Below are 23,978 nucleotides of genomic sequence, written 5' to 3'. Positions count from 1 at the left end.
TTCACACAAGACTGAACAATGATCAAGACATTCAAAGAGTAACTCGAGTAAGTGATTTCCCACCCAACAACTGCATAAACAAACAATAAGAACAACAAAAAGACAGCCAGAAGCCTGCTGGGAATAGAAAAACTCCCTCTCACATAAATGAAAATGAACTTTCCAAAAGGACTATATTAATACATAAAAGAAATGAAAGATTAAAAATTCTGAAAAAAAGAATTAGAATGAGTAGCTTAGAAAAGTGGTGAACTTTAACTAATGGACTGTTTGAAAACTAGACTAGAAAGCAATGATTCCATATAATAGCAATGAATACAGGAAAAAATCAAAAGATGGAAAAACATTTTTAAAAAGTAAGATCTATTACAACTGACCTGGGGAAGAGTCAAGATGAGATAAATGAAGAATTGTTGAACTCCATGAAAATCAATTTTTTAAAAAGAAATTCCTAGCATATTTCAAGAATTCACAAATGAAAAATGTCCAAATCAGAGGGTAAAATGAAGATAGACTCCACTTTCTAAAAGGAATCCCAAAAGAAGTTCCAGGAATGTCACAACCAAAATCTAGAACTTTTACTTCAAAAAAAAAAAAAAAATACAGCAAGCATCCATAAAGAAACAGTTCAAATAACAAGGAACCATAATATCACCCATGATATGGCAACTCTTTACTAAAAATGAGAGGAAATCTTGGAATATGATTTTCCAAAAAGCAAAAGATATAAATTTACAACCAAAGATAACTTATCCTGCAAAGCAGCACACAGATGGAGGGATGCAAGGATGGGAAAGGAAATGGAAAATGGACCATCTAATGAAATAGAAAACTTTCAAGAGTCTTTAATGAAAACACCAGAGCTGAGAAGGAACTTTGAAATATAAATACAAAACCTAGGGAGGTAAATTTATATGAGCAATTGAAAAGGGTTGTATAATGATGTGCTAACATTCTAATAGAGAAGAAACAAAAACTCCCTCAGGACCTTTATGTCTTTAAAGGATTTTGAGGCAATTGAATTAAAAAACAAAAATCCTGGAGGATGGATTGGTTTTCTGTAAGTTTAAAAGAAGGGAGTGGGGAAGAAAGAATAAAAAGGAATATACTAGGGGAGAAAGGAATAAGGGAATAGAATTTCTAATTCTAATTGGAGTGAATGAGAAAAATACACAAAGAAAAAAAGGTAAGGAGAAGCAAGTATTAAAACTCATTTATCTGAAGCAATCAAAGTAGGATTGAGTACGTGTACTTCTATAAATATGATTTTTAGTGTAGAAATACATCAAATTCAATAGAGGAAAAAAAGAATAAAGGGAAAAGGTTAAAAGGGGGATGGCTATAAGCCAAACAAACATCCTATACCTTAAAAGCATTGGGGGATGGAAGGGGAGAAAGAAGGGTAGAGACTAAAAGAAAAATAACTTGATTTTTTTATGTTGACCATTATTTTTATTATTTCAACTTCAACAAACAATTATTAAACATAGACTATATGTCTTGGCATTGAAGCTATAGAAATGAAAACCATCTCTACCATCAAGTAGCTTACATTCTTTTTAAAATTTTATTTTAATGGTATATTATTTTTCTAATTACTTATAAAGATGATTTTCAATTTTCATATTTGTAAAATTTTGAGTTCCATTTTTTTTCTTCTTACCTCCCCCCCTTCTTACTCTAGCAAGCAATGTGATATAGGTATACATTCATTTTTAATATATTTCCATATGAGTTGTGTTGGTAAAGAAAAATCAGAAGAAAAGGGAAAAAACATGAGAAAAAAAAAGGGAAAAAAAAGGTGACAATAGTGTGTTTTGAACTGCATTCAGTCTTTGAACATATCCCTATTGATCAGAATTGAGTGACAGACTTTCTAGGCAAAGTCCATTTATCAAGGTTGCAACTCCAGCCAAGTTCACCATGGAATTCTACATCAATTAAACCTTTTGATTAAAGCAGCTTTTAGTTATACCTTCTACACCACTAACTCGATAACACCATGTACTATCCCCAGGACACATTACAGAGAAAGGCAGTGTGTAATGGCAATTCTACAGAAACTCATCCATCACCTCCATCCCTCAAAGGAAAGAAGAAAAAAGATTCCAAGAGAAAAAAAGCCTGAGGAGAAAGAAATGAAGGAAATGACTCCTCAGGATGTGCCTTGGAGAAAGGGAGAGACTCCATGTGCACCTGTGTACTTTGTGTGAAGCTCCATGGTGGGCTCTGGAAGAAAGGCAGAGGTGAAGAATGAAAATACAGCTTCTTAAAGAGCTGAATCCAGTGGAGGAGAAGGAAGTGTATATAAGTAACTAACTGATTGGTAGGAGAAGGGGTTAAGTATGGAGAGGTCCAAGCAAAGTTTCCTAGGAGGGCTTATTGTGTGCAAAGTTCTGGAGGGAGATGGCACCTGATATTGAAGGACCAGAGGGGTTCTGAGGGAGCTGGAAGTGAGGGGGGAGTCCATTCTAGTCATGGTTGACAGGAGTAAATGCATTAAAATGCATTGCAAGTACAAGATTGAATTGTCAATTGGCGGAAATGAAGTGACTAGAGTGAGATAAGTAGGAAACCTGTGTTGGACACAAATTTTGAAGGAATTTGGATGCCAGGTTAAGAAGTATATACTTTTATCTTGTGGGGAAGTAGGAAGCTAAGGAAGGGTTTTGAATAGAAGAAAAAAATAAATAAAACAATGAATAATGTGTTAGTTAAACCAACATGTTACTGAACACTGGACATATAAAGAGGAAAAACTCTTTGTCCTCTATGAGTTTACAGATCTACTTGGGGTGGAGGAGAGGAGTAAGGTTACAATATGAATACAGATATTTGGTGACTTAAGAAGGGGGGAAGGATAAAGAATGAATTTGAAGATAGGCAAGATATAAGGATCTGTGGGGTGGTAGTAGTGAATTAATGAATTCTAGGTTTAGGCTGCACAAATGCGTGGAAGTGGAATATTCCATGATATAAATTCTTTTTTAAATAACAGCTTTTTATTTTCAAAATATATATGTAGTTTTCAACATTCATTCTTTTTTTTTTAATTTCATTTTATTTAATAATAACTTTATATTGACAGAATCCATGCCAGGGTAATTTTTTACAACATTATCCCTTGCACTCGCTTCTGTTTCGATTTTTCCCCTCCCTCCCTCTACCCCCTCCCCGAGATGGCAAGCAGTCCTATATATGTTAGATATTCAACATTCATTCTTTTTTTTTTTTAATAAAACAAAAATTTTTTAATAGGCATATGTTAAAAATTAAGATAATACAAAATTGTTAATAGGCACACATTAAAATTAATATATAACATATAACACAAAGTTGTTAATAGGCACATATTAAAATTAACACATATAACACAAAAGTGTTAATAGGCACATATTAAAATAACCATATATAACACAAAGGTTGCTAATAGGCATATTAATAAGGGCATTTTGGGTGGCACAGTGACTAGAAGGCTGGTCCTGGCATCAGGAAAACTTCTCTCTGGTTGTTGCTCAGTTGTGACAGCCTTGTCCAGCCCTTGTTGTCCCCATTTGGCCTTTTCTTGGCAGAGATCTTCCCTAGTGGATCCAGTGGATCCATTTTGTCAGATAGTCAGAGGTAAAATGACTTGTCCAGGGCTACGCAGGATGTGAGGCTAGATTTGAATTCAGTTCTTCTTGACTCCAGGTCTTGTGCTCTAGCTCTCTCTCTCTTTCTTTCTTTTCTTTTTTTTTTTTTTTTGTGAGTGGGTTGGGGAGGAGACATTTATTTGGTCACTCCAAATACAGGATTTGGAGGCACAGGAGTCAAGGGCATGTTACAGTGTGCCTGACCATGGGAAGTACAATGGCAAGTGAAAAGAACATCGACTCTGAAGATAGAGGACTTGAATGAAACACTTGAGTCTTGCAGTGTATCCTTCAATTTCTCATCTTTGTTGAAATAGTTGTAGGAGGAGTTGGGTTGAACTGTATTCTCTTACTTTACTATGTTGTCTAGTTTCTCCTTTTTCTACTTCTCTTGATTTCTGTTGTTGGAGATCAAATTTTTTGTTTAAGTCTGGTTTTTTCCTTAGAAACAGATGGAATTCCTCTGTTTCACTAAATGTCCATCTTCTTCCGTGGAAAAAAATACTCAGTTTAGCTGGGTAGTTTATTTTTGGCTGCATTCCAAGTTCTTTTGCCTTTCGGAATATCTGATTCCAGGACCTTCGATCCTTTAATGTTGAGGCAGCCAGATCTTGCGTGACCCTTATTGTGGCATCTCGGTATTTGAACTGTTTTTTCCTGGCTGCTTGTAAAATTTTTTCTTTAGTCAGAAAATTCTGAAGTTTGGCCACAATATTCCTCGGAGTCTTTATTTTAGGGTCTTTTTCAGAAGGTGTTTGATGAATTCTTTCAATGCCTATTTTCCCTTCTGTTTCTATTACTTCTGGGCAGTTCTCTTTGATGATTTCCTGTAAAATAGTATCTAGGCTCTTTTTTTCATCATAATTTTCTGGTAGTCCGATGATCCTCAGGTTATCTCTCCTAGGTCTATTTTCCAGGTCTGTTGTTTTTCCAAGTAAATATTTGACATTTTTTCCCAATCTTTCATTTTTTTTGGTTTTGCTGGACTGATTCTTGATGTCTCAATGAATCAGTCATTTCTATTTGTTCAGTTCTGATTTTTAGTGAGTTATTTTCTTCATTAGCTTTTTTTACTTCTTTTTGTATATGTCCAATTGAGTTGTTTTGCTCTATGGAATTTTTTTCCATTTCACTAATTTTTTTTTTTTTTTTTAGTGAGTTATTTTCTTTTTCCAATTCGCAAATTCTGTTTCCCTGCACTTCTTGGGAGTTTTTTATCTTTTCCAATTCACATTTTAGGAAGTTGTTGCTCTCTTGCATAGCTTCTCTTTCCTTTCCCCATTTCTCTTCTAGCTCTCTTTTAAGGTTTTTAATAGTCTCTTCTAGGAGAGCCTTTTGTACTGGAGACCAATAATTGCCTGGAGACTGTCTGCTATTAATCTCTTCAGGGTTGAAACGCTGTTCTTTTTCTGTGTAGAAACTATCAATCGTTCTTTTGATTTTTTTACTCATTTTGTTAAAGACTGTAAGGTCTGCCTTCAAAGCCAGGAGGTTATCAGCTTCCTCTGCAGAGCAGTGAAAGGTATATGGATGGGTAGCTGTCCTGCCAGCCGGCTACAAAAAGCAGCGAAGTACTGGAGTGCTCTGGGAAAGAGTAACTCAGGCCTGCAGGGCCGGGCTGGGAAAGTGCCCTGCAAAGAACCCCTGCTGTGTGAGATAACGATAGCCCTGGGGCTAGACACTTAGCAGTGAGAGTTTCACTGCCCCAAGCCAAACCCTGCCCTGGGGCTGTGGGTATTAGCAGCTGAGCAGTGAATGGATTTGCAGGGACCGGAAGTGTCTGCCCCGAAGCACAGTCAGCTGGGAAGGTTCTATTGCTCCAGGATGAGCCCCCCACTCTGCAGATCAGAGGCTGCCCAGGCTGCGCCCTCCCCCCCTGCCGTGCAGATTTGTAACTGCTCCCGCAAAAGCCCCAAACTGCCGGATATGGCCGCAGGGCTGCGGTAAAGTCTGCCTGAGTCACTTCCGGGTTTGAGGGGTTACGGCCAGATCTTGTTAGGTTCTGGCGTTTTTTACAGGACCCTTTGTTTCAGGCATTAATTTCTCTGCCAGTTTACTGCTTTGTAGTCAAGGCAGAGCAGTTAGCCTATAGCAGAGTCATCTCTATAACTTCTCTAGCCACAGAGATTACCTCCGCCCCTGGTCTGCTCAGGACGCTAGCCTCTCGCTGCCTGTGCTAGTCTGTTCCTGGCCCCTCAGGACAAACCTTTCCTGGCGAACTTCCGGATTGACTTCAGCTGGTAAGTTGTAGTGCTTCTCATCTTCATGAATTTAAGCAGTGAAGAGCTATTTTTGAGGCTGAATTAAATAGTTGGTTATGAGGGGAAGGAAAGGAGCTTAGAGAGTCGTGTGTGCCTGCTCCGCCATCTTGGCTCCCTTCAACATTCATTCTTGCAAAACTTTGTGTTCCAAATTTTTCTCCCTCCATTTCCCCCATCCCCTTCCCTGGATAACAAGTAATCTAATATAGATTAAACATGTGCGATTCTTCTGTAATTTATTTCCATATTTATCATGCTGCACAAGAGAAATCAGATCAAAAAGGGAAAAAATGAGAAGAAAACAAAATGCAAGCAAACAACAACAAAAAGGTAAAAATACTATGTTGTGATCCACACTCAGTGGCCACAGTCCTCTTTTTGGGTGCAGATGGATCTCTCCATCATAAGATCATTGGAACTGGCATCAATCATCTCATTGTTGAAGAGAGCCACGTTCATTAGAATTGATTATCATATAATCTTGTTGTTGCTGCGTATAATGATTTCCTGGTTCTGTTCATTTCACTTAACATTAGTTCATGTTATTCTCTCCAGGCATCTCTGTATTCATCCTGCTAGTCGTTTCTTACAGAACAATAATATTCCATTACATTCATATGTCATAACTTATCCAGCCATTATCCAACTGATGGACATTTACTCAGTTTCCAGTTTTTTGCCACTACAAAAAGGACTGCCACAAATATTTTTGCATATGTGGGTCCCTTTCCCTCCTTAATAATTTCTTTGGGATATAAGCCCAGTAAAAGGGCATGCATAGTTTGATAACCCTTTGGGTATGGTTCCAAATTGCTCTCCAGAATGGTTGGATCCATTCACAGTTTCACCAACAATGTATCAGTATCCCAGTTTTCCCACATCCCCTCCAACTTTAGTCATTATCTTTTCCTGTCATCTTAGCCAATCTGACAGGTGTGTAATGGTGTCTCAGAGTTGTGTTAGTTTGCATTTTTCAGATCAATAATGATTTAGAGCATTTTGACTAGAAATATGACTAGAAATGGTTTTAATTTCTTCATCTGAAAATTGTCTGTTCGTACCCTTTGACCATTTATCAAATGAGAATGATTTGTATTCGTATAAATTTGAGCCAATTCCTTATATATTTTAGAAATGGGACCTTTATCAGAACCCTTAGATATAAAACATTTTTCCAGTTTTCTGCTTCCCTTCTAATCTTGTCTGCATTCGTTTTATTTGTATAAAACCTTTAGTATAATCCAAATTATCCATTTTGCATTTCATTATGTTCTCCAGTTCTTCTTTAGCCATAAATTCCTTCCTTCTCCACAGATCTGAGAGGTAAATTATCCCTTGCTCTTCTAATTTGCTCATGGTATCTTCTTTTATACCCTTTTATACCATCTTGATCTTATTTTGGTGTGGGGTGTTAAGTATTGGTCAGTGTCTAGCTTCTGCCATACCACCAGTAATTTTTGTTAAGTGGTGAGTTCTTATCCCAGAAGCTGGGGCCTTCGGATTTATGAAACACTAGATTACTGTGATTGACTGTAATACTGTCCTGTCCCACTGACTGACTGCTCTTATTTCTTAGCCAGTACCCACGGTTTTGGTGACTGCTGCTTTAAAACACAGTTTTAGCCTGGTACAGCGAGGCCACCTTGGTTTGCTCCTTTTTTTCACCTTTTGTTCTTCCAGATGAACTTTGATATTTTTTTCTGTACAGTTAGTTAGTTTTCTAACTCTGTAATTTCTTGGAAGCTTGATTGGTATGGCACCAAGTAAATAGATTAATTTAGAGAATTGTCATTTTTATGGTTTTAGCTCGGCCTACCCAAGAGCACTTGACATTCTTCCATTTGTTAAGCTCTATATGTTATAAGTTTTAATAACAGCTAAAAGGTCACTTTGACCGAAGCAGAGGATGTGCAAAAAACAGTAATGTGCAGTAAGCCTGGAAAAACGGTTTGATATGAAGGGTTTTAAACGCGGATTTGCCTTTTATTAAAAAGTTAACAAAGTGTCCAAAGGGAGATTAATCGGGGACCTGGGTGAAGGATGAACTGGAGGGACTGAAGTTAGGAAGATTTTTTGGCTAGGTGGAGAGTTGGAAGAGGAGGGAGAGCAGAAAACCTGAGAGAGTGGAGCCTGCGCCCAGAGGACTACAACTCCCAAGGTGCTCCGCCCGCGGTCCGGAAGTGAGGAATACTGGGCGGAAGTGGGCGTGTCCCGAGGCTGGTGTGTGAGAAGCAAAGGCGGCTGTGAGCTGGGCTGGGGGTGGTGTTGGTGCGTTCTGTGTCCCACGTCCTTCATTCATTTTGTGTGGGTGTATGTGTGGGTGTGGGTGTAGGTGTATGTGTGTGTGTGTATCCGAAGTTGAAGTCTCTGCATGTCAAATTGTGTGTATGAGACAATCTTCATGAGGAGATGACTATGTCTGAGGCTCCTGCAGGAAAGTTGTGAGTGTGAGATCATGTGTGATCGTGGGTGTGATGCTTGTGCAAGGGGTCTGGGAGGGGAGGATGCTCCGTGTGTAAGAGTGAGTGTGTGTCACTCTGGCGCACACTTGCGCATGCTCACATGCTCGCGGTCCCTCAGATCTTGCAGGAGGGGATGCTCTGGGTGATATTCTGTCTGTCTGTCCGTCACCTGCACAAGCTCACACGCTCCGGTTTCTGCAGATCTTGCAGGAAAGGATGGTTCGGGTGTGGCTGTGTGTGTGGTGTGTCTATGTGAATGTATCTGTCTGTCCCGTGCCGGCGCATGCTCACATAGTTGCGTTCTGCGGAACTTGCAGAAGAGTATGATCTCGATGTGAGATTGTGTGTTTGTGTGGCGTACACACCTGCGCATGCTCAGTTCCACCGTTCTGCGGCAGAGAACGCGCGGGGTGTGAGATTGTGTGTGTCTATCTCACCCGCACATACGTACACCCTGCACATGCTCACGTGCATGGTTCCCGCAGATCCTGCCGCCGCTGATGTTCGGGGGGTGAGGTTGTGTGCGTTCATGCATGTGATTGCATGTGCAAGTTCTTGATGTTGGAAGGGGGATGCTCCATATGTGAGATTTCGTGTAGGGGCATGTGGTTGTATGTTACAGCAGATCCTGGAGGAGAAGATGCTAGGTGTGACACGCCAATGACTGTGTGTGTGTGAGATTTGTTTCTCTGGCAGTTTGGATGACTGTGCGCCTGCGGTTCTTGAAGGAAAAGATGCTCCACATATAGGATTTTGTATGACTGTGTGTGGGACTGTGTTTGCCCATAAATGTTGAAGGGGAAACTGCTGTGTGTGTGAGAATTGTATCTATCTGATTTCTATCGTTGTGTGTGGCAGAATGTACGTTGGGTCTTATGGAAAGGACCCGGACTTGGAAGACCTGAGTTCAGGTCCTGGTCATACCACTTATTAGTTACGTGGCTTTTGCTGAGTCCCTTCACATCTCTGAGCTTCATTTTCTTCAAGATGAGGAGGATGGGCTTGATCTCCTTCCAACTCTATCATTTATTGTGTATGTGACTGCTCATATCTGATTGTGACTGACTGTATGTGTGACTCAATGACTGGGAGAGTAGGATTAGGAGAAAATGGGGGCAGGTCAGTGTATTGGGATGGAGGTAGAAGGAGGTCCCTGTTGGACATGGAAGAAGTGATGATGAGTGAGTGAGAGAAACTCAGAGTGTCTGTTAATGGAAAGTGCTGATTACACTCTTCTGCTTCCCTTTGCCAGGTTCCCTTTTCCCCCTAGCTATGGGGCTCCTGTTGGATTCACACAGGCGTCGGGCCTTGGCGCGGTTGCTCCTTCGCCTAAATACTCCCCTCTGGTGAGGATTCTTCCCTGCTCGACCCTCAGCCTCTGATGGCTTCTCAACCATTCATTCCCCTTCCTGTCCTGTCCCACATCTTGTGTCCCAACCTCACTCCTCCCTGCATTCCTTTACCTGGAGTTAGACATACACATGATGTGCCCTGCATGTGTGCATGTAAGAGATACTGACCATCAGCCATGCTCTCCCATTCTTCCCCCGCCTCCCAAACCTACATCGCTCAGTCCCTTGGAGTTGGAGGGGGAGCAGTGATGTTTTGGGAGGGTCTGGGTCCCAGGAGTCAGAGGCTACACCTGCTTCACATGCTTCAATGACTTCACTGCACCCCCTGCTCCCCCAAATTTTAGAAGTCCTTAGATTTGACACTTACAAGATGAATGATGAGAAAAAATCTTGGAGAAAGGATCGGCTGCAATGTAATTCTTCATGGTGGGCTGTGCGGCGTCTGGTAGCCAAGGTCCCTTAATCTGTTTCTTCCCCAGTGTGGTGAGCTATGTGGCTGGTGTGGTCTGGTTCCTGGCTCTGGCCTTTTCACCCCTGACCCAAAATACATACATATCGGAGAATGCTATGGGTTCCACTATGGTGGAGGAGCAGTTTGAGGGTGGAGAACATGCCCTCACCTATGCCAGGGACTTCATTGCCCAACGCAGGAAAACAGGGTGAGTAACAGGTCTGATAAACAACCATTTGAGCCCTATGGGAGATCCCCTTTCTGTTATTATTTTCTTTCAAGAGGGTGGGTTCTTACAGGGAACACTGGGGTTTTTCTATGACTCTTGTTTGCGAACTTCTGACCCACTCTTCTCTCTAACCAGAAACTTGCCCGTGGCCTGGCTGGAACGGACCATGCGTTCTGTGGGACTGGAAGTTTATAGTCAGAGCTTCTCCCGAACACTGCCCTTCCCTGACGAGACCCACGAGCGATATGTACTGCAGGGGCCACTTGGAGGGTGGAGGGGACACTGTGGGGTCATTGTGAAGAACAGAAGAGAGACTATGGCGGGAAACAGGAGAACCATTTACATAGATAGACTCCATTTGGAATTTAGTGTTTACTGTGTTCAAAAGGCACTATTAGAGAAATGGAGGGACCACTCTGAGGAGATCCAGGGGAAACGTGGTAGAGACCATTTGGGGAGGCTGGAAGCCATTGTGAAGGCCCACTGGCGTGGGGAGTACCAGGGTTCCATCACTGGGAAATAGAGCAGGTCATGAGTAAAGTAATTTGTCATCATGTGTCTGTTTTCCTACATGGTGACCTGTGTTAGTGCCTCTGCAGATGGTGTCAGGTACCAACGTGTATGGCATCCTACGAGCTCCAAGGGCAGCCAGCACTGAGTCCTTGGTGCTCATTGTGCCCTCCAGCCCTGGAACCCTCAACGCTCAGGCAGTCGGACTGCTCTTGTCCTTGGCTGCTTACTTCCGAAGTAAGGGGGCAGAGGGTGGGAAAGAATTGAGTTGGGGTAACTTTCTGGGGCTGACTCTGGGGCATGAACCCTGGCGAGGCCCTGGTCAAGTAACTGGCTGCTTCCTGCCACCTCTTCTACTTCCCCTTCTACCCAGGTCAGATTTATTGGGCCAAGGACATCATCTTCTTGGTGACAGAGCATGACTTGCTGGGCACAGAGGCCTGGCTAGAAGCTTACCATGATGTCAACATTACTGGTAGGACCTCTATTACCTTCCAGCTCATATAAGCCTCCCATTGATCCCTTGTCTTATAATAATGTTAAGTTGTGGCAGCTCGATGGTGCAGTGGATAGAGCACCCAACCTGGAGTCAGGAGGACCCAAGTTCAAATCCAGCGTCAGGCACTTAACACTTCCTAGCTGTGGGACCCAGGGCAAGTCACTTAGCCCCATTTGTCTCACCAAAATAATAATAATAGCAATAATGATAAGTCCATGAGTATAACCTTCTTATTCACCTTATCACAACATAGTAAAAATGTGATTCCCCACCCCACTCTTTATCCACCAGGAATATAATCTAAAGACCTAGAGTCAACCCTAGAATCTCAGAACTTGAAGGAGCCAAGGGTCATCTAGTACAAGCCATCTCTGAGCAAAAGTCCCCTCTTCACAATCCGTGAAAGATGTTCCCTAGTCTCCAACCGAAGCCCTCCAGTGAAGGGGAATCGCCTCTTTGCTAAGGCAGCCTGCAAGTTCCACTTTAGGACAGCCACCATTGTTAGTTCAGCTCCTTCACTTTCCCCTGGGAGCAGACTGAGGCCAGAGGTTAAGTGGTTACTCAGGTCATATAGGCCATCTCACATCTGAGTCCCACTGTGACGACATGTCCTTCTTCCCTCCCCTCCCTGCAGGAATGCAGTCATCTGCACTTCGGGGCCGGGCAGGGGCCATCCAGGCAGCAGTGGCCCTGGAGCTGAACAGTGATGTGGTCACCAGCCTGGATGTGGCTGTGGAGGGCCTGAATGGGCAGCTACCTAACCTGGACCTTCTCAATCTCTTCCATGCCTTCTGCCAGAAGGAGGCTCTGCTCTGCACCCTGCAGGGGAAGGTGGTACTGGACCCCGATCCCCAGATAGCTGCCCTGATGGGCAGTGCCCGGTCCCTCCCTCCATCTACTCCTTCTGTCTATAAGATGCTCTGAGTGGGGCATGTCCTGGCTTTATGTTTTACACCTTCCTCCCCTCTCTTCTCTATTACAACCAGATAATGTATCCCCTAGGGGACTCTTTATCCTACACATTGCCTCCTTTCCCTGATCTTATTGGAATCCATGGTCCTGTAGGCCATTACTGTGCCCTTCTGACTCTGCCTTCCTTTGCTTCTCCCATAGTTACTGTACTCCAGATGGACTATTTTTGCTATAGACATCCTTAACCCCTTTGTATCTCCCCATTGCCGTTATGGTCAAATAGTGTGCTCTTGGTGGGAACTCTCTGGCCCTTTAATTGCTAAAACTGGATGGAGTTTTCCTGTTAGGGATATTTAGACCTGATGCCTTATGTTTCCTTGTAATGGCCAAAGCTCAGCAGGGGAATCCCCAAGATGGGGCAGGGTGACCTAGACCCCTGAGCCACTGTTGCTTTACCCATAGATGCAGCTTCCAAGCTGGGCTCCCCGAATCCCCTGGGATGTCCTAGCCTTTTAACCTAGTGGGCTATTGCTAGAGGCACCCATACTAACTGGGAACCCCCAACCCTCTCCCCATAGCCAGCCAGGGCCATTATGTTGTGCTTAAGGCCATTGACCCCTGTGCTTGTTCCACAGCTGCAGCACTCAGATTGGGCCTCTTTGGGAGGCTCCCTGCATGGACTGCAGACATTGATGCTCATGGTCCTGCGTCAGGCTTCTGGTCGCCCTCATGGTCCCCATGGGCTTTTCCTGCGCTACCACGTAGAAGCCATCACCCTACGTGGTATCAACAGCTTCCGCCAATATAAATATGACATGACTGCTGTGGGAAAGTAAGTTTCTAAGAAGGAATAAGAGTGACATGAATACACCCCTTCAGGGTTGATAGGCATCCATAGCTAGGTCAACCAGTCTTGGGGTTCCTCTCTGACCTTCCTCTCGCCCAGATAGCTATCATTTCATAATGATAATAGTTGTCATTTTTAAAGCACTAAACATTACAAGGTACCTTTCTTACAGTGAAGTAAGTAATGTCAATTCTTCTGCTATACCTTAGAGTTTATCCTTCCTTTCCTCTTTCTGCTCATTTTGGCTTTTTAGTAGCTGGCTAATTTTATTATTTTTCAAGAGTTCATTTGCCCTCACCTCAGCCACACACTTCCTCCCATACTCACACCTAGCATAGAAGTACAACTGATGGGGATTCTGGGGTCCAGACTGTCCCCTCTGTCTCCTTTCTTCAGCTTGGGACACAGGCTGTCCTTCCCCTTGTCTCTGGATGAAAGCCTTCTGTACAGGCCTGTCCTGTCTTTTCAGTCTCATGGTCTGGTCTTTCCTTCTCTTCTTTCCCCCTTTATTATATCTATCTGATAGAAATTTAGTGCCTTCTATGTGCAGTCATATGTCTAAAGTTGGAAGAAATACAAAGTTTAGAAAAATCAGGTCCCTGCTCCTAATGAAGCATCCAGTCTAATAGGAAGGTGAGGCACCAAAGGGTGCCATATTGTATGATAAGAGTCTAAGAATTACCCGGCAAAGGCAGTAAGGTCATTACTATCCTGGGATGGGGATGGGAGGGCTTCATAAAAGAGTTTTTTTGAGGTGCGTTTTAAAAACTGATTAGGAATGAACAATGTGAACCGTGGAGCCAGGATAGGAGAGAGCAAAGGCCGTTTATGGGGGCGGAGGGTTCTGGTTTGGCTGGAGCATGGAGTGGAATAGTGTGAGATGAGGCTGGAAAGGGAGATTGGCATTAGGCAGTGGAAACCCTACCTCTCCTCTGACTAAGCCCAGGGCATAACCCTCTCAGCTGTCCCTAAGGAGGCTTCCATGCCCTTTTCCCCGAGTCCCCCACCGGCATTTACAGAATGCTTCTGCTTTTAAAAGGTAACTCAGTGTTTGCCCGGAGGGTCTGAGAAGCTCTCTAGGACTTTGTATTTCCAGAGCTCTCTGGTGAAGCTATGGCTCTCATCTCAGAAGGATGCTTCTAAAGGCATAAAAGTTTAAAAAAAAAAAAAAAAAAGGCAGGATTACAACTGAAACCAACAATACTGACAGGTGCTTAGCAAAATATTTAATAATCAAGGTCACAGACCTCCCGGTTAAGAACCCCTGATCTGGCCCCTGCACTGCCCCACGAACAGTGGATGTGGCTGGAGCTGCAGGAGCCAGGCCTGGGGCCCGAGCTCCTCGGGCTCTGGCTCTGGGCTCCTTCCCTTTCATCTCTGGCAGTTTTTCAGAGATCGCCCCAGCTTACCCTCAGCTTGGCCCAGAGAGCTGGGGCTCCGCGCCAAGGGCGGTTCCTGGGGGGTAGCTGACCAGGCGGGCCTCCTTCCTTCCCCAGGACCTTGGAGGGGATGTTCCGCAAACTGAACAATCTTCTCGAGCGGCTGCACCAGTCCTACTTTTTCTACCTCTTGCCCTCACTGTCCCGCTTTGTTTCCATCGGTCTCTACATGCCCGCCATAGGGTTCCTGCTCTTCATCCCTGGACTGAAGATATCCTTTTGTGGGGGTCTGGGTGTTGGGGATGGGGAGAGGTGGCAGGGGAGGTTGCCTGGAGATCCAGGGAATGTCTCCAGGTGAGCTAGGGAGAGAAGTGGGGTAAAGAGGGGAGGGGTTTCCCTAGTTCTGTCATTGCCCTTGACCGTGTCATGCCCTGGAGCTGTGGGTGAAGCTCAATAAGGTGGACTTCAGCCCTGAGGAGCTGTTGGGCTCCAATCACAGCCCTCCTCAGCTTGTGGGACAGGTGAGGGATAAGGAAAGCCTCCTGGGGGGAGTGCCTTGTTCACAGTGGACAGGCTAGGTCTCACCTGCTATTCTCCTTGAAAATGTGGCCCTGAAGGGGGGAGATCAGGTGCTTCCCAGCCATTGCTCTTTGCCTGCCCGACTTGGTCCTGTTGTACCCCAAGCCTCAGCACGTACACCTGAGGCTCCCCAGGGAGCAGCCCTGATCCTGATTCCCTGAGTGGTTCCTCTGCTCTCAGTCCCCTTCCCTGATTCCCCCTAAAGTCTGAGGCTGATCCCGTGCGATTCCTGCCACCCTCAGGATGTGACTCTCCCCTGGTGTCTTTCTAGGATGGCCGCGGCGTGTCCCTCAGCCCTCTGGTAGCCCCCGTCTTGATATCCCAGGCCACCGGCCTGGCCCTGTACCTCCTGCCTGTCATGGGCCAGCATGTGGCTGCCCAGCACTTCCCTGTGGCCGAGGCCGAGGCCGTGGTGCTGACGCTGCTCGCCATCTATGTGGCTGGCCTGGCCTTGCCTCACAGCACGCACCGGTGAGCTCCTCGAGGGATGGCGCCCGCAGCAGCGAGTGGGGGGGCGAGGCTCAGATTGGGTGAGCCTGACCCTGAACCTTGTCTCTGCCCCCAGCGTGGTGAGCAGCACTCCCCGCGGCCCGGACAGTGGCTGGATGGCCCTGAAGCTCCTCGCCCTGCTCTACCTGGCGCTCCAGCTGGGCTGTATCTCCCTCTTCAACTTCTCTCTGGGCTTCTTGCTTGCTGTCACCATGGTACCTGCCGCTGCCCTCACCCAGCCCAGCGGACCCAGGTCTGCACCTGCCCCAGTTTGCCACCTACTCCCAACCTATTACACAGTCCATGTTTCCTCCCCGCCTCTGCCCCCGAGCCCTTGGATTCTCCCACCCTCCCACAGGCACCTCTCCTTCCTAGGAATCTCACCCTGATGTTGCTTCTTTTTTCCTTCCTAGGCTTCTGTACGCGGTGTTACTGGTGCTGGTGAGCCCCGGGGCCACCCTCCTGGGCAGCCTTTTCCTGTGGCGCGAGCTGCAAGAGGCCCCCCTGACGCTGGCGGAGGGCTGGCAGCTGTTCCTCAGCGCTCTGGCCCAAGGCGTCCTGGACCACCACCTGTACGGCGCCCTGCTTTTCCCCCTGCTCTCCCTGGGCCTCTACCCTTGCTGGCTACTCTTCTGGAATGTCCTCTTCTGGAAATAGTGACCCCTTGTCCACTCCCTCATCCTGCCTCGGATCTCTGGACCCAAGAGGGAGCTTTCTGTGTCTGTGTTGAAGAATTCATAAGTGTACATTCAGTTGGATAAGCTCTTAGAGGTCATCCAGTCCATCCTCATCTCTTAGAGGAAAGCAGTATTGGAACAGGGAGAAGGCAAGGCTGCAGAGTGAGTGAGCAGAGCTGGAACCCTACTGGGGGCCTTATTGGCGGGCCAAAGCTCTTAGGAGGACATCCTCGCAGCCTTTGGGAGTCCTTACTTCAGTACCACCTGGGGACTAGTTGACCCCGGGCCAGTACCTACTGCTGGAAGGACGGAGGGCTGTGTGACTGCCTGCAGTGGGGCAGGGGGGGCTGAGGAGGGGGAGAGGGAGGTCCACATATGCCCCAAAGCAGCAGGTTGGTTGGTTTGCTTTAGAAGGACCTCTCCATATGTTTCTTCCCCATCCCAAGGAAATAAACAGGTCTGGGGGGGTTTGTGTGTGTAGATTTTGTGGGTTTCTGAGTTCTGGATCCTTTTCTTCCTCATTTAATCCTTTAGAGAGAGTTAAAATAAGTGGCAGGGTTGGCAGTCCCAGCGAGACCCACTTCAGCTCCAAAGATTGGGGCCATGTAGAAGAGAGGATGGGGAAGGGAGGGCTGACGTAAGATTTGAAGATTTTAGGGGAATGCCAGGCTGATAGGAATCACTGCTACAGTAGGACACCAGAAATGCTAATGGGCCCTTTGACTACATGAGGAGAAGCCTGGTGTCCAGAACTAAGGAGGTGATGGTCTCTGCATTCTTAGCTGCTTATAATACATATAAAGCATTATTCCGAGTTCTGAACATCACATTGCTTAGGGCAGAGAGCGTACTGAACTTGAATTCTGGAAGACAATGAACTTTGTGTTCTTTAGAGCACTATATAAATGGTCATTGTTGGCATTTTCAGACTTTGATAAAGCTCCATAAAACTTGTGATGGTGTGGAAGTGACTTCAGGTGGCCCAGGTTTCTATGTCAGCTCGGTACACATTCTGTCGGGTTGTAACATGCTTGAAAGGCTTTGAGAATGAATCTTAAAAAGGACCAGGACCCACCCAGCAAAGTATGAAAAGATACATCTCCAGCAGACTGATCAGTCACTATGACAACCCATCAATGAAGAAAAATGCCAAATGCTCTCAGTCCTCGGCTGACCGGGTGTTAGAAGAAGAGACGGGATGCTAAGAACTGCACCATTTTTTCGACTATCTGTAAACAATTTAGTTGGTATTTTCGATTTGAGATTTTTGCCAGTGCCCAAGTACGTATACCTGTAGGAACTAAATCACATCAACTGAAATTTTTACTGTAAATGAGAAGACAACAGGATATCGCAGCTAAAGGAATGGAGAGGTGCCAGGTTCTTCCTGGAGAGGCAAATTAAGGAATTGGCAGAATTCACAATTCAGAGCTGGAAGGGATCTTGAGTCATCGAATCCAACTCCTTTATTTCCCAGAAGAGGCACAAAGGGCTTGAATGACTTGTCCAGATTACTACGAGTCATCAAATAGCAGCTAAAATTTTAACACAAGTCCTTTAGATGTGGATCCTTTTGATTGGCTCTAAATCCAGTATTTTTTCCCTTGTAATACTCTGCCTGCTTTTCCGGTTGATTTTATCATACATCCAAAGGCATGAAGAAACTTTTCCTAGGACGTCTGGTCATCTTAAAATATAGCTTTCATGATAAGTATTGGTAAATGTAGGTTATATGCAATTCTCTTTTGCAGAAAATGAGGCACTAGAGAAATTCTGTGAAGATATTGATATGACCCTCCAAATTAAATGCATATATACTTTGAGACTTAACTTCCATGCAAAAGGGGGCATGGAGGAATGAAAAAAAAGGGGGGGGGGCAAAGACATATATTATTGAGAAGCCTATATATAATAAGTAAGAAAATAATTGATTTCTTTGAACAGTGAGAGCGCCATATATCAGCAAAACTGAAATGTATTATACTTTTAACACACAGGAAATTATAATTCTAATATAGGAATCATTACCTAGTCAATTATATGCATTCTGATTTGTTAGAACAAAGGTCAAGATTGACATAATATAATCAGAGATGTAAATTAGAACAACTTGGAGGTTTCACCTGATAATTGGGAAAGAAAAAGTTTAAAATCAATGAAATGCTTTAGGGTTGTGTAAAACCAAGAATGCATTAATTGTTTGTGGGTTGTTTCTGGAGACTAGTAGTGATAGTCTGAAATTACAAAAATAACCATATCCTTTGACCCAATAATTCCAGTGTTAGGATACTATAAAGCAATTAAGTTGGACAACTATTAGAAATACAAAGAAATCTGGGAACGACCTTTATGGAATGAGACAAGGTAAAAGTATAAGTAGAATAAAGTACACGTGAACTATAAGGAAAATAAAAAATCCTGATGATACAAGGGATGAACAGAAATTAATTGATAAAGATAGTAAAAATTAAGTGTAGATGAGCTAAAGGTACATGTGGTAAGCAATGCCTTGGTTCTATTCACCTACACTTGATTCCTTCCTTTGTTTTTCTATAATCTACAGAGAGCAGTGAAACTGTCAGACTAATTTTTCCCTGTGGAAGTATGGCCACCAGATAGCCAGCCAATATCACCTGACTAACCTCCCTCCCTCTAACCAGCTCAAATTCCTGAGTCTGCCAATCTTTTCCAAGTCTCGGGTTGTGACTGGAATATACCCCCAAATTACTAAAAGTAGAAAGCCTTCTCGTCTCTACTCTTCCAGGTTCTATTCCATTTTTAAAGTCTTCCATCTTCATCCACAACTGTCATTCATTTACTTTTTTCTTTAAAAATTCTATGTAATTTATTGAAATAAATACAAGTAGAAAATAACAGCAACAAAAATAAAACTATAAAGCTTTCAAACAGCAAGCAAGTTGTGGGATTGGTGATAGCTTAATTTGTTTCCCTTTGCCCTCACACATCTTCCCATTTTATGAAAAAAGGAAAAGAAAGAAAAAATATAAGGGAAAGATAGAAACTCCAGCACAAATTGATGTGAACATAAAAAGATTGGACTTCTAGACTGAATCAAGTCTATGAACTAGATATAGAGAGAGACCAGAAAAAAATATTGGAGTAGAAGGAAACAGTACAACCTAGTTCTCCTCACAATTACTACAATAAAGATCTAGAAAGACTACCTAGTGATATAGTGATCAGGAAATATAAAGAAAAACTTATCAGGTAATGATAAGATCATAAATCTGGCTCATAGACAAGTGACCAGAGCAAAAAAAAGGAGTAGGCTAGCATTTCTATTGCTCTGACTCCAGATCTTTAGCTAAAATTCAGCGCAAGAATTAGTGACCAGAATAGGAGCTGCATCACTATTACTTTGAACTTGCAAGTATTCCAGGTGACAGGCTGGGGCCAGTGGCAATCTACCGGAGTTCCACTTTGGGACAAGTTTGCAGCTGGGTGGTCCAGATTCCTCTGGGTCTGGAGCCTGGAAAGCTCAAAGAGAGAAGAGAATAGACCAGTTAGGAACTGCTAAAAGTTGATAGCTCCTTGGCTAAGCAACCTCTAGTGTAAGAAGAATACAACATATAACTGAGAACCTCATTTAATAAAGATCAGGGCCAAAACCCACACATTCCCTCTAGAAGTATTTAGAGCCTGCCTTAAATGTAAAGTCTTATTTCAGGAAATAAGGCTAGAAAAACAATAAAATATTGCTATTGTGAAGAGGTATTGTGGTTCCAACAATTCCCAAGACAAAGTCAGAGAGAGGGAAGGGATAACTAAAACATCTAAAAGGAAAACAGCTTGGCCACAAGATCAATTAGAATTCCTAGAAGTAAGGAAGTAAGAATTTTAAATAGCATTTAAAATTATATTACAAATGAAACTGATCAAGAGGAAATAATTGGAAAAGAATTGAAATTTTTGTAGGAAAAAGGATTAACAGCTTAATATAATGGTATAAAGCCTTCCCCAAATAATAGACACCTGAAAACTAGAATGTAGTAAACAGATATTAATAATGTCATGAGACAGCAAGAAATATCTGAAGAAAGTCAAAAGACTGTAAGAAATAAAAGAAAATGTAAGGTGTCCAATAGGTGAAACAGTATCCTGGAAAATAAATCAAGGATAGATAAGAGTCATTGACATACTCGAAAGTCATAAAAAAAAAAAGAATATGGGTATCATATAACTAGAAATCATGAAAGAAAATTGCCCCCAACTTACTAGAACCAAAGGGCAAAGTAAAACAGCCAATGCAGAATACACTGGATGAGAGATTGTGGACAAACATGTAAGAAACCACAGTTCCTTAAAGTCATTTCTAGAACTCTTTCTCTGGGACTCACCTGCCAATGTGAATGAAATTGGAGAAGTGGCCCCAGAAGCAGTGTTATACTTTAGGGGCTTTGTCCAGGACAAATTTAGTTCCCATTGCTTTTGCAAAGACCATGTGAAATTTAAAATTACACACACACACACACACACACACACACACAGAATGTATGTTACAAGAGAACTTGATAAACTTTAGAACTGATTAAGATTTTCTCAACAAGCTTTCTGAAGGAATAGAACTGATTCTTCTTGGCTTCCTTTGCAGTATATCCCACTTTATGTAGATGTACTCGGGTCCTCAATACACTTTTCTTCTCACTGTAGTCTCTCTTGGTGACTTCATCAATTCCAGTGGGGACAAATATCTCCTCTATGCAGATGACTCCCAAATGCACATATCCAACTTTCATTTCTCCCCTGAATCCCAATCCCTGCATCTGTCACTCCTGGATAGTTCTACCAGCATGATCCTTAGATGTCTAAAACTCTAAAATATACAAAACTGGACCCATTATCTTTTGATCTAAATCCATCTTTTCCTCCTAACTTGCCTATTTCTGCCAAGGTCACCATCATTGTTCCAGTCATTACCACTTACAACACATGAGCCATTTCTGCACTCTCATGAGACTATCACATCGAATCTAATCCCCTCAACATCTCTCCTATCGATCCCCTCCTCTCTATTCATACAACAATTATTCAAATTCACTTTTTTTCACCTAGACAATTGCAACAGCATCCTAATACACCTCTCTGAATCCAGTCTCTTCCTCCCTAATCCACCCTTTACGCAGCTGCCAACCTGGAATTATGAAAGCACAGTTTGCTCGTGTTCTTCATCATCTCAAGAAGCTTTCCTGGCTTCCCCTTGTCCCTAAGATAAAATACATATCCAAATGCCTTCACTGACTCTAGTCTGTATTTCTAGGCTACTTACATATCATTCCTCCAACCATCTTTCCAATTACCCAAGCTAAAAACCTCGGTTTCATTCTCTGCATCCAATCATTTGCCAAATTGTTGATGCTTTTCTAAAAAAAAAATTTGTCTATGACCTTTCTTTCTTATACCCTATGCACTACCATGATGCATTTCCTCATCACCTCCTACTTGCAAGAGTTTGCCGGATGGATTCCTTGCCTCAAGTCTCTTTCCACTCAAGTCCATTCTTCACTCAGCTGTCAAAATGATCTTTCTAAGGAAGCAAGTCTAACCATGTGATTCTCTCCCCATTCTATTTAATAAACTACTGATTCCATATTACCTACAGGATGAAATATAAAATCCTGTTTGGTTTAAGTCCTCCAGGGCCTCTCAGTTTCTTACCCTGTGGCTTAGAGATTCTGGCCTCTTTCTCACATACGCTATCTGCCACCTTTTCAGGTTGTTTTCCATGCCTGGGATGCTCTACCTTCTCATCTCCTAGCTGCCTTCATGTGCCAGCTAAACTCCCATGTTCTACCAGAAACTTGGGAGGAGCCGACAAGCTCTGTCTTGTCTCTATGCCAGAACTGCTACACTAAAGATTTTAAAACACTTTCTGGATAAGTTCTGTGACTTTCTCTCTCTGTCTCTCTCTTGTTCTGTGTCTTACTGTTTCTAAACAGTCTCTGTCTTTCTGTCTGGCTCTTTGTCTCTTTCTCTCTTACACACACACACACACACACACACACTTTCCCAAGCCCCCAATTTAGGTACCATCTTACCCCTCTCCTTTTTGGTTTCCTTTTGTGCTTTGCCTACTCACATTAAATCGTAAACTTCTTAAAGAAAAGGACGGCCTTTCTTTTTCTTATTTGTATACCTAGCACTTAGCATAGTGCTTGGCACACAGGTAGATATTTAATAAATATTTATTGAATTGAACTGAAAAGTGAAGGTCTTGCAAGAAATCAATGTTAGTTAATCTCTTTTCCAAATTAGAATAAGAATGAGGAAAAAATCATTTACAATTTAGGATATACATGGTATGCAGTAGTAGCTTCTCATAAACTACACACTGCCCATCTTGGTTCCTCTATTGAGACAATTTTATTAGTTTCTAGTTGTTTAGTTATTGTTTCTATCTGAGTTTGATCTTTATTATATTGATGAAAAATAAAATAAAATCCACCCAGAAATATTTTTAAATTATCTATTTATTTTATTTCAGATATTGAATTCAGATCAAGAGATCATTGCAACTGATAATTTAAACTGTTTTAGGTTTAAATAATGACAAGTTTGTAGTTACTACATACATTTTCCCCAGCATTACATTAGCACTATCAAAACAAAATGAAATTAAGTTTGCTCTCAACATTTGTTAATAAAGACACAATCATTTAAAATAAAGAATGATGTATTTAAAATATACTTTGATGTTAAAATTCTTTTAACATACAACATTACTAGTGCATGAGCTAAGTAAACTGTATACATTCTATAGTGATTTTGAAATGATTTTCTTTTTCTAGTTCTTTTTTTTAATAAAGCTTTTTATTTTCAAAACATATGTACAGATAATTTTTCAACATTGACCCTTGCATAGCCTTGTGTTTCAGATTTTCCCCTCCTTACCCCTACCTCCTCCTCTTGATGGCAGGTAATCCAAAATATGTTAAACATGTTAAAATATATGTTAAATCCAATGTATGTATATATATATATATAAATACAATTATCTTTACTACACAAGGAAAATCAGATCAAAAAGGAAAAAATGAGAAAGAAAACAAAATGAAAGCAAACAACAATAAAAAGAGTGAAAAATGCTATGTTGTGATCCACACTTAGTTCCAACAGGCCTTTATCTGGGTACTGTAGGTGGCTCTCTTCATCACGAAATCAGTCGAACTAGTATGAATCATCTCATTGTTGAAAAGAACCATGTCCATCAGAATTGATCATTGTATAGTCTTATTGTTGCTGTGTACAATGATCTCCTGGTCCTGCTCATTTCACTGAGCATCAGTTCATGTAAGTCTTTCCAGGCCTTTCTGAAATCATCCTGCAGGTCTTTTCTTTTCTTTTCTTTTTTTTTTGAAAATAAAAATAAAGGGGACTTTATTTTGAAGATAAAGATGATGGTACCAGTTTTGGTTAGTAAAGTAGGGCTCAACTATAACTCATCACTAATGCCATCATAGGAAATGGCATACCAAGGGTAGGCACCCCCCAGTGAGATTACAGAAGCTGGATCCAAAGTCAAGATGCAATCAGAAGCTCAGAATGCCTGGACTTTGGGTTCCTCTTTATGCTGGACTAACATTCATTTGACAGAGTGCTTGAAGTTAAAATGCAAAGAGCTGCATAAAATGGACACTTCCAAAGAGTACACTTAGATAGATTCCCTCCTCGCAAACCTCCT

General features: G+C 42.7%; 1 protein-coding gene across 2 annotated transcripts; it reads left to right on the top strand.

Moving 5' to 3' along the window:
• The first annotated feature begins 8,114 nt into the window (after window positions 1–8,114).
• On the top strand, window positions 8,115–19,192 carry GPAA1 (glycosylphosphatidylinositol anchor attachment 1). Of its 2 annotated transcripts, none has more exons than XM_051971331.1 (13): window positions 8,115–8,136; window positions 9,608–9,701; window positions 10,187–10,366; window positions 10,523–10,634; window positions 10,987–11,134; window positions 11,271–11,372; window positions 12,031–12,227; window positions 12,944–13,140; window positions 14,652–14,805; window positions 14,963–15,055; window positions 15,385–15,584; window positions 15,679–15,855; window positions 16,016–19,192. In XM_051971331.1, the coding sequence occupies exons 2-13, from the start codon at window positions 9,628–9,630 to the stop codon at window positions 16,257–16,259; spliced, it is 1,878 nt and encodes a 625-aa protein (XP_051827291.1). In that variant the 5' UTR covers window positions 8,115–8,136; window positions 9,608–9,627; the 3' UTR covers window positions 16,260–19,192. The 2 variants fall into 2 exon arrangements, with proteins under 2 accessions (XP_051827291.1, XP_051827290.1); XM_051971330.1 differs by lacking the exon at window positions 8,115–8,136 and adding an exon at window positions 9,258–9,388.
• Window positions 19,193–23,978: the final 4,786 nt, after the last annotated feature.

The sequence above is a fragment of the Antechinus flavipes genome, chromosome 1 (genome assembly GCF_016432865.1).
Source record: "Antechinus flavipes isolate AdamAnt ecotype Samford, QLD, Australia chromosome 1, AdamAnt_v2, whole genome shotgun sequence".
Classification (NCBI taxonomy): Eukaryota; Metazoa; Chordata; class Mammalia; order Dasyuromorphia; family Dasyuridae; genus Antechinus; species Antechinus flavipes.
This window is presented reverse-complemented; position numbering and strand designations above follow the sequence as displayed.

Excerpts from the sequence above, each read along its gene's own strand:
- GPAA1 (XM_051971330.1), top strand. The coding sequence starts at position 9,343 with ATGAGGAGGATGGGCTTGATCTCCTTCCAACTCTATCATTTATTGT. Across the intron at positions 12,228-12,943 it reads TCTGCACCCTGCAGGGGAAG|CTGCAGCACTCAGATTGGGC; the intron begins GTGGTACTGGAC and ends CTTGTTCCACAG. Across the intron at positions 15,056-15,384 it reads CTCCTCAGCTTGTGGGACAG|GATGGCCGCGGCGTGTCCCT; the intron begins GTGAGGGATAAG and ends GTGTCTTTCTAG.